This window comes from Anas acuta, chromosome W, assembly GCF_963932015.1.
Source record: "Anas acuta chromosome W, bAnaAcu1.1, whole genome shotgun sequence".
NCBI classification, from domain to species: domain Eukaryota; kingdom Metazoa; phylum Chordata; class Aves; order Anseriformes; family Anatidae; genus Anas; species Anas acuta.
In genome coordinates this window covers 3,998,950-4,008,910 of record NC_089016.1, presented here as the reverse complement: position 1 = coordinate 4,008,910, position 9,961 = coordinate 3,998,950, and the positions used below count along the sequence as shown (strand labels likewise).

Below are 9,961 nucleotides of genomic sequence, written 5' to 3'. Positions count from 1 at the left end.
CTGATCCTCCTGGACAAAGGGGACTACCCAAGGAAGAAAAGACAGTGATCATTAGGAGAGGAAACCTATTTATCTTCCCGTCCAAATACCCCTACAGTGACTTTCCCCTTTCTGAGGCATTTCTTTTGCTCCCTTGCTTGAGGTCTGGTTGGTGCTGGAGGAATGTGGCCCTGGGAGCAGCGGTCTCTTCTGTGGTTGCTAGAGGATACAGACCTCTCCTACAGCTCTACATAAAAAGAAACCAGGAGTGATCTCTGATTAAGTCTCTCTCTGATATATGTGGACTTCACAGCATTTCCACTGTCGACACTCTTTACTGATGAACAGTACTTGTGATTTACTTTGTTCCAGTTGTGTCTCACTCAGAAGTATTTTTAGAGGGTAGAAAATACTGGCTTTTGTAAGGTATACCAGGTGAGCTCTTGACAAGCAAAATGACTGTCCTTAGTGCAGTGAGGATAGCCAGTCTGTCCATCTACCCTGGTCTCAGACAGACTCATCTAGTGCTCAGCCAAGTTTCCGACACTGAGCTGCTCAAGGATTGTGAAATTGGAAGAAAGATGCAGCTCTGTCCCTGATGCATTGCCCAGAGCCCTGCAGGTTAGAAGGGGAACTCTGGGCACCTTCCTCCTACGCAAATATCTGCGTGGTGAGACCCAGAGGGTCAGTGCTTGAGTTGCAGCTGAAAGCCAGATCTGCAGGGAGCCATAAAGCAAGAACAGCAGCTGCAGCTCCAAGGAGAGGAATGGCACAGGGCTTCTGCCAGGGGAGGCAAGGCGAGGGACCAACAGGAACTCAGAAGGGTCTGTTGTGAGGGAGGTCCTGCTGCTGAGGTTATGAGTCACGTCCTCAATCCTGTGAGCTAGAGGGCAGACAGAGAGGTGCCAGACTATTCTGTTAGCACTGTCCTGCCATTCCCTGCCCATGGCTCTGCTGCCTGCAGCTGTCCCTGCCTGCAGCTGGGTCTCTGTCCCCACACCTCCTGCATGCAGCTCACAGCCCCCATCCCACCCACTGGGTGCTCAGCTCTGCCCTGCAGACACCTCCTGGCAGCAGGGCTCTGCCCAGGGGCAGCTCGCTGGGGGCACGTCCTAGAGCCCAGGGCACACAGACCCTGCTGACACTGCACAGGTGGTAATGGAGCTTACTATGGGCAGTAAAGGGACTTGTTACAGTTCTTGGAATGCTCCTCGTGAAGGCTTAGGAATCTTAGTATCTTAGAAAAAAAAAAAAAAAAGCCTCTATTTTCAATTCCACAAGGATGAAGAAGAGAAAACTGAAAGCAGAGGCTAAAGAAATATGATAGTGAAGTTCCCTTTGAAAATGCCTTGGTGTGCTGTGGAGCTGTGAGCAGGCTGACCCAGGCAGCAGTCTCCCACCAGCAACAGGACCCTGCCCTGCCAGGGGGACTCCTTCCACCCGCAGCTTCTCCCCGCAGCGCCCTGGGCAGCTCCCCGGGCAGGCTGAGTGCTGAGCCTGGCAGGAGGCAGAGGCCCTGCCCCGGCACACAGCCCCTGGGGCACAGCAGGGACCCTGCTCTGCACCACAGCCCTGGACACCCCTGCCTGCACCCCCGGCTTCACAGCCTGTAGCCAGCCCATGATAAGGGAGCCGTCAGGGCCTGGACACTGACCCTGCAGCTCACAGCCCTGCTATGGATATTGTGCTTCTCTGCAAGAAATAAACATGCAGTGTCTCCAGACTGATCTGCTCTGGGACAATCCAGGTCTAGGACACCTCCAGAACATTCCAGTGCAGTGCACTGCACTTAAACTTACCATGTAAAGGTTGCTAGAATTGCTCCTCCAGTGTATTCTCAGCTTTCTAACACTCCACACAGTCTTAAACATCTCTCCCTTCTCTCCCCTTCCCAGTACAGCTGCAGGCAGTGCCCCCAGCCCTGCTGCACTGTGCAGAGGAGCTGCTCCTGGGCAGAGCTGTCTCTCTGCAGCGCTGCCCGTTTGCCAGGAGCTCCCCTTGGGCCCAGGAGCCCGGCCCAGCTCAGCAGCAGAGGCCCAGCCCAAGGCCTCCCTTGCTCTGCCCCCCACCAGGCTCCCTGCACATGGCCTTGGGGCTGCAGGGGAACCTGCTGGGAAAGCAGCCTGAAGGAATCCCTGGAGTTCCTTCCCTCACATGGGTACACACTCTTCTTGACAGCAGTGTGCTGGAGTAGTTGGCTGTTCATATTCCCCCTGGCATTCCTCATACCCACAGGGGCTTGATTCCTCTGGCCTCCATTGAGGTGTCCTCAACATAGGTACCTGAATGTGAGATATCTCACTATTGCTGATAACTGAGCCACTACAGCTAATTAATGGAAATAGAGGACAGGAAAGAGCTGCTCAGATCCTCCTGGGGCCATCTGCCATCCACAGCAGCTGGTGTCTGTTCTGAAGGAAAGCCTCATCATGCCCAGGCTCTTGGCACAAGGTCTGGGACAAGTCTGAGTTTGGCCCTTGTGCCACAGCTGAGGTGCTGCAGCCCAGATGTGCCCCAGTGCCCTCAGCCTGGGGCACAGGCAGGAGGAGCTGGATCCCCGCCTGCTGTCACAGGGCTGGGACATTGATGGAAGAGCTGCTGAGGTGTGGGGGGACAGATCCCTCAGCTTGGGGTGCTGTGCTGGATGGGGGTAGATTCTTCAGAATAGAGAAGCAGGAATGATAAACAGCGAATACGTTTGCCATTCCCTCGTGTACCACCTCTGCCTCCTGCATGGCAGACCAGGGGATGGTGCTGAGGCCTTCTGAAATCTCAGAGCCCCGTGTGATATCTGGGAAGGAAGGCCCTGGCATGCACTGGAATTCCCTCCATATAACACATCCTACTTCACTGCATCCTACTTCACTGCATGTCACTAGTGAGTGACATGCAGTGAAGAGGAATTCAGGCACACTGAGGGGCTGCTGCATCCCAGGAGCAGCCACTTCCTATATTCCATGGCCTTTGTCACCATTTGGACATGTTCCTGGTGGATTTGTCAGGATCCTGTGGAAAAGAACTGGGCAGAAGGGAGGTGAGAATTTCTCAGGACAAGAAGGGAAATCTCTCATAATTCTCGCGAGCTGTCCTGTCTCCTTGCTGCTGAACTAATAGGACTTTAAATGACACGGGCTGATGTCACAGGGGGATACACTGCATCACCAGGATATCGTGACTGGAGCAGCGGCAGTGCCGGCACTTCCCTGCAAGGCCTGGTCCCTGCTGGGCACTGCTTGGGTGCTCCCCAGCGCTGTCCTTCTGTGGCCAGGAGTGGGGTCAGCAGGCAGCAAGCTTGCACTGGGCGACCCTCGCTGACGGGCGGAGGAGCAGGGGCACCTTGCAGAGGAGCTGTGGTTGAGGAGCCAGGGCAGGCATCCCTTGTCCTGAACTGAGGGCCAGCAGCAAGTGAGATGGAGGGCTGCTGGATGGATGGGTGACCATCTCCTCTGTCCTGACTTCCCTGTTTCCAGTGCTCCTGCAGCTCTCCCCCAAAGGTAAGGGTGTCAGCAGCCCCTTCGTGGCCCAGGAGCTGTCAGTCCTGGGCTTTGGGGGGAGGCTGGACAAGGCTGTTGGCTGCTCTGAGAGCCCTGCCTGAGTGTCCCTCTGAGCTCCGGGGACAATGTGGCAGCCAGGACTCCTGGTTCCGGATGCTAGGGATGCCCTTATCCCTAGGGCTTCTCTAGGAATGCCTCCTTGCTATGGGGGACAATCCAGGGCCAGGTGTCCCTGGGAGCTGGTGCCTCTTTGGAATCTGGCTCTGTGTGGAAAGATGGCCAGTGTCCCAGGGCCTGGTGTGGCCTGCAGCTCCCACTGGCTTCTCAGGAGTGCACCAGAAATGCCTGTGTTGGAAATCAAGCCTCTTCTGGAAATCAATCCTCTTCTACTGCTCTCATTCAGGGGAATCTCTCTTCATTCCCATTTGTGTGGCCAAGCTGGCAGAGCATGTCCTGGGTGCTGAGATGCCATCTCTTGAATGCCATGGCCCTAGTTCTGAACCTTTCACATACCCCTACTGTGGTGGATTTACCGTGCTACACAGGTGATCTCTTCCACACTACCCCATCACAACCCCTCCCCAGAGGAAAAGAGATTACAGAATTACAGAATCTCTAGGTTGGAAGAGCCCTCAAGATCATCGAGTCCAACCTCTGACCTAACACTAACAGTCCCCACTAAACCATATCCCTAAGTTCTACATCTAAACGTCTTTTGAAGACTTCCAGGGATGGTGACTCCACCACCTCCCTGGGCAGCCCGTTCCAGTGCCTAACAACCCTTTCAGTAAAGAAATTCTTCCTAACATCTAACCTAAAACTCCCCTGGCGTAACTTTAGCCCATTCCCCCTCGTCCTGTCACCAGGCACATGGGAGAACAGGCCAACCCCCACCTCACTACAGCCTCCTTTAATGTACTTATACAGAGCAATAAGGTCACCCCTGAGCCTCCTCTTCTCCAGGCTGAACAAGCCCAGCTCCTTCAGCCGCTCCTCGTAGGACTTGCTCTCCAGGCCCCTCACCAGCTTCGTCGCCCTTCTTTGGACCCGCTCAAGCACCTCGATGTCCTTCTTGTAGCGAGGGGCCCAAAACTGAACACAGTACTCGAGGTGCGGCCTCACCAGAGCCGAGTACAGGGGGACAATCACCTCCCTAGCCCTGCTGGTCACACTGTTTCTGATACAAGCCAGGATGCCGTTGGCCTTCTTGGCCACCTGAGCACACTGCTGGCTCATATTCAGCCGACTATCAACTATCACTCCCAGGTCCTTCTCTGCCTGGCAGCTCTCCAACCACTCATCTCCCAGCCTGTAGCTCTGCTTGGGGTTATTGCGCCCCAGGTGCAGGACCCGGCACTTGGCCTTGTTGAACTTCATACAGTTGACCTCAGCCCATCGGTGCAGCCTATCCAGATCCTCCTGCAGAGCCTTCCTACCCTCGAGCAGATCGACACACGCACCTAGCTTGGTGTCATCTGCAAACTTACTGAGGGTGCACTCAATGCCGTCATCCAGATCATTGATGAATATGTTAAAGAGGACCGGCCCCAGCACCGAGCCCTGGGGGACGCCACTAGTGACTGGCCTCCAACTGGACTTGGCTCCATTTACCACAACTCTTTGGGCCCGGCTATCCAGCCAGTTTCTAACCCAACGAAGCGTGCGCCAGTCCAAGCCAAGGAAGTAAACATTTTTTTGTGTGGTTGTTTGGGGTCCCAGGATTTGGAGTTTTCTTCAGCAGTAGCTCTCCACGGGCCACAGCTTCCTCCAGGCCAAATCTACCTGCTCCACCAGGGCCTCCTCCATGGGCTGATGTATGGAGATCTGCTCTACCGTGGGACCCATGGGCTGTATGGGACAGCCTGCTCCACCATGGGCCTATTCATGGGCTGCAAGGGAACTTCTGGTGTCTGGAGCACCTCCTGACCTTGGTGTCTGCAGGACTGGTTCTCACTCCTCTCTCAGCTGCTGTTTCCCAGCAGGATTTCCCTATTTAAATCTGCTCTCACAGAGGCACAACCAGCATCACCCATTGGCTCGGCTCTGCCCAGCAGCTGCCATGGCCTGGAGTGGGCTGTGCATTGGTCAGCAGGTGGTGAGCAATTATGCTGTGCATCACTTGCTTTTTGCATTCTACTATCATCATCATCAACAACAACAACAACACTAACATCTTTATTATTATTATTTCCCTTTATTCGCTCTCCTATTAAACAGTCTATCTCAACCCATGAGATTTTATCTTTTTTTCCCCTTCAATTCTCTCCCCCATCCCACTGGTAGGGTGTGGAGCAAATGGCTATGCGGTGCTGAGCTGCCTGCCAGGTTAAACCACAACACTCCCTTTGGCACATAAGGTAGGGCCCAAAGGGTAGAGATAATGACAGATCTGCCCAGAGCATGTTAAAATTAAATTGTTATAAGCTTATTATTTGTTGAAAACGATGTTGATTTTTTTTGTGGATCTCAGGGTTGTAGTTGTTTTTGGTCTCTGAATTATGTTCAATAGCACATTACCAACTGTGTGTTCCTTGCAGTATTGTTTATCACTTTTGGGAGCTGGTTTAAGGTTATTATTTTGCTGTAATGTGTAACACTGGCTTATGGTATGATAAAATTATTGGATATGAGACTGATCTGGTAGTTGTACTCAGCATTGCTGTCACCACCACACTACAGGAACCATCTATGAGAAACTATTCTGCTCTTGTGAGGCCCCACTTGGAGTACTGCATCCATGTCTGGGGTCTCCAGTACAAGAAGAATATTGATCTGTTAGAATGGGTCCAGAGGAGAGCCACGAAGTTGGTCAGTAGGCTGGAAAACCTCTCCTATGAAGTAAGGCTGAGAGAGCTGGGAATGCTGAGCCTGAAGAAGGGAAGGCTCAGGGGTGACCTCACTGCAGCTTTTCAAATTTTAAAGGGGGCTTATAAAAAAGATGGGGAGTGACCTTCTCCTCCTGCAGCCAATGAGAGGACAAAGGGGGATGATATTAGACTAAAAGTGGGAGACACTCCTTTTGACACATAACGTGGGGCCCAAAGGGTAGGTTTAAGGTTTAAAGGAGAGATTAGGAGGAAATTCTTCACGGTGAGGCACTGGAACAGGTTGCCCAGAGAAGTTGTGGATGCCTCATCCCTGGGGGTGTTCAAGACCAGGTTGGATGAGGCCCTGAGCAACCTGTTCTAGTGGATGGCATCACTGCCCATGGCAGGGGGTTTGGAACTAGATGTTCTTTAAAGTCCCTTCCAACCCAAGTCATTCTATGAGTCTGTGATTCTCCTCTGGGACTTCCTGTGGCCTCAGCTTCCCTTCAGACTTCCAGGAGGACCTGAGCTGAAGAACCTTGTCTGGGGGTGATCTCTAGGGTAAGGGCCAGCACGTGGGTTGGGAGAGACTGTCTGACTGTCTCAAAGATATGTGCTGCATACAAGTACAGCAGGAAGCTCACATGTCTGCTGGCTCATGCTTCCATCAATGCAAACCCTGACCCGGGATCCCAGCCTTGCTTTCCAACCCACCCTTCGGGAAGTGCGATGATTTTAAGAGATGAGGAGTGTACAGCAGCAATCCTTCTTCAGTCACTGCTCAGGCCAGGTGGTGCACCAGGAAACCATGGATGTGTGGTGCTGCATGATGAGCATGAATTAGGGTACCCATAGTCCCGACCTTGTCTTGGATGAGATGAACACCAGTATTTGAGGCAACTTCTAGACTAGGTCAGCTCCCATCTGATCTCTCCCCATCCCTCCTCTCACCTCTCCAGCTCTTCCTGGCCTAATGAGGTTGCTCAGCTTACTCAGCCTGGAGAAAAGAGAGTGTTGGAGAGGAGGAAAGCAATAGCAGAGAATGGCCAGGGGACTGTCAAGGAGATAAAGCCACCAGTAGTGCTTCCAAGCAGGAGGATGAGATCCAGCTGGCAGAAGTTGACCTCTGGAAGTTCTTTCCAACCTGAATTATCCTTTCATCCCATGACGTGTATCAGTGGGACCATTTCTGATGGTCATGGGCCTTTGAAAGGACCAAGATGTTTGAAGGATAGAACACAGGGCTATCTCAGGTATTTTTTATTCTTTGCAAAGCTGAGGTGATTCTCAGCTTCACAAAGGGGCAACTGGAAGCAGAAATAATGCTGTGAGAGTTGGGGTGCATATGGGAAGGTCTGCTATGCACCAGCACTGCCAAAAGTATGAAGAGTGCCCGTGTCAATATGCAATGTGCACACCTTGTGTTGGCAATTGCAACATCTTACTCTTGGGAACTCTTCTGACATTGTGTGGTGAGTGTGGATGAGTCTTGATGATTGCCCTGCCTCCATTTAGCTTCTGGAGGAGCCTGACTCAGACTGCAAAGGGCTCAGGGACCGGAGAAAGGGAGACACTGCTTGAGAAGTTTACAGACTTTCCAGCAGTTCAGAAGTTTCAGCCTCCTTTGAGAGCACATCAAGCAATGCTCCCTCTCTGCAGTCCCTGGGGAGAGCAGAGCTATAGAAGGAACCTTCAGAGAGTTGTTGGTGCTATAAACCCCAGAACACTGCACAGAGCAGGGGGCATGGGATGCTGCTGGAGACCCACCACAGGAAGTGCTGGGAGGAGAAAACAAGGACAAAGCAAGGTGTGAATCCTGGGGCCAGCTTGGCAGAAAAATCAGGGAAGGGAAGGGAAGGGAAAAGAAGGACATAGTGAGGAAGAGGCAGAGAGACCCTGGTGAGACCCTGGCCTTGGTCTTCATTCCCAGGCACTAAGAGTGGAGAATTCACCGCTTCATGCTGAGGACTTCAGGTGAGTGCTGGATGTCCTGAGTCAGGCTGGTGGTTGTTTTGCTGCTGGGTGTCTTCACAGGGTAAGTTTTGGAGGCCTCAGTCTCAGTCCTGTCCTTTGCTATATTTGGTACTTTTTGCTTTATTTTTTTAGCTGTGAAGTCCACCATAACTCTCTCTGTCCTGTTTTCAGCTGGGAGAGAGAGAATTTTGGTGCCGTGCTTCAGATCTAGGAGGAAAAATATTGATGCCTCACTGATATTTTAGTTTCTGCTGAGTAGTGCTTGCTCAGAGTCAAGGATTTGTTTGGCTCCTCACACTGCCCTGCTAGTGGGGAGGCTGGGAGTGCATGAGAATCTGGGAGGGACAGATGATCCAAACTGCCCAAAGGGATATTCTGTACTGTATAATATCAAACTCAAAAATAAAACTAGGGGGGGAGTTAGCTGGGGAGCTACTGTTGCTCTGAGACTGGCTGGGCAGCAGTCTGCTGGTATTGACCAATTGCTTTGTGCATCACTTGTTTTGTGATTTTTTTTCCCCTCCCCCTTTTTGTTCCTACTAAACTGTCTTTATCTCAACCCATGAGCTTTAATGATTTTCACTTTTTTTTAACCCCATTCCACTGGCAGGGAGAAGTGAGCAAATGGCTGTGTGGTGCTGAGCTGCCTGCCAGGTTAAACCACAACACTTTCTTAAATTTAACACAGAAGTATTCTTTCTCACAGGTCTCCTTCCTGGCAAGTGAGAAAAGAAAGATAAAAAACACTGCATGGGGGAAGGACAGCTTGACAATTGGACATCACCAATGGATTTTCTGCTGCTGGGACTGGGAAATGTCCCTGAACTCCAGTCACCACTTTTCTTCCTGACATTCATGATCTACTCAGTCACCATGGCTGGGAACATCCTCATCATCGTGCTGGTGGTGGCAGTGCAGCATCTGCACACCCCCATGTACTTCTTCCTGGTCAACCTGTCCTCCTTGGAGACCTGCTACAGCTCCACCATCCTGCCCCGGCTGCTGGCCAGCTTCCTGACGGGGGACGGGACCATCTCTGCTCATGGCTGTATCACTCAGTTCTACTTCTTTGGCTCCTTTGTAACATCTGAGTGTTACCTGCTGGCAGCCATGTCCTATGATCGATACTTGGCCATCTGCCAGCCCCTACTCTATGCAAGCTTCATGACCTGGAAGGTCTGTATCCAGATGGCAGCTGGATCTTGGTTAATGGGTTTTCTGCTGTCTGCTGTAGTCATACACCTCTTATCCCAGCTGAAGTTCTGTGGCCCCAAGGCAATTGACCACTTCTTCTGTGACCTTATCCCACTGCTAGAGCTCTCCTGCAGTGAAACCAGAGTGGTCATGCTTGTAACTTTTATGCTGTCTCTCCTAGATCTGGTTTTCCCTTTCTTGTTTATGCTGGCCTCCTATGTGTGCATCATAGCTGCCATCCTGAGAATCCCATCCAGAGTGAGCAGGCAGAAGGCCTTTTCCACTTGCTCCTCTCACCTCACTGTCATCACTGTTTTCTACGGCACCCTCATCATTGTCTATATGATGTCCCGATCGGTCTCACTAAGGCAACTCAACAAAGTGCTCTCCTTCTTCTACACTATCCTCACGCCCCTGGTCAATCCCCTCATTTACAGCCTGAGGAACAGGGAGGTCAGGGAGGCCCTGAGCAAAGGGCTTAGGAAAGCTGTGGTCTGCATACAGAGATCATAG

At 52.0% G+C, this 9,961-nt stretch overlaps 1 protein-coding gene across 1 annotated transcript; it reads left to right on the top strand.

The window, feature by feature from the left end:
- The first annotated feature begins 9,004 nt into the window (after nucleotides 1-9,004).
- On the top strand, nucleotides 9,005-9,961 carry LOC137847512 (olfactory receptor 8G50-like). The gene has a single exon (XM_068665775.1). It carries the CDS (start codon nucleotides 9,005-9,007, stop codon nucleotides 9,959-9,961), a length of 957 nt encoding a protein of 318 aa, XP_068521876.1.

Excerpts from the sequence above, each read along its gene's own strand:
- LOC137847512 (XM_068665775.1), top strand. The coding sequence starts at position 9,005 with ATGGGGGAAGGACAGCTTGACAATTGGACATCACCAATGGATTTTCTG.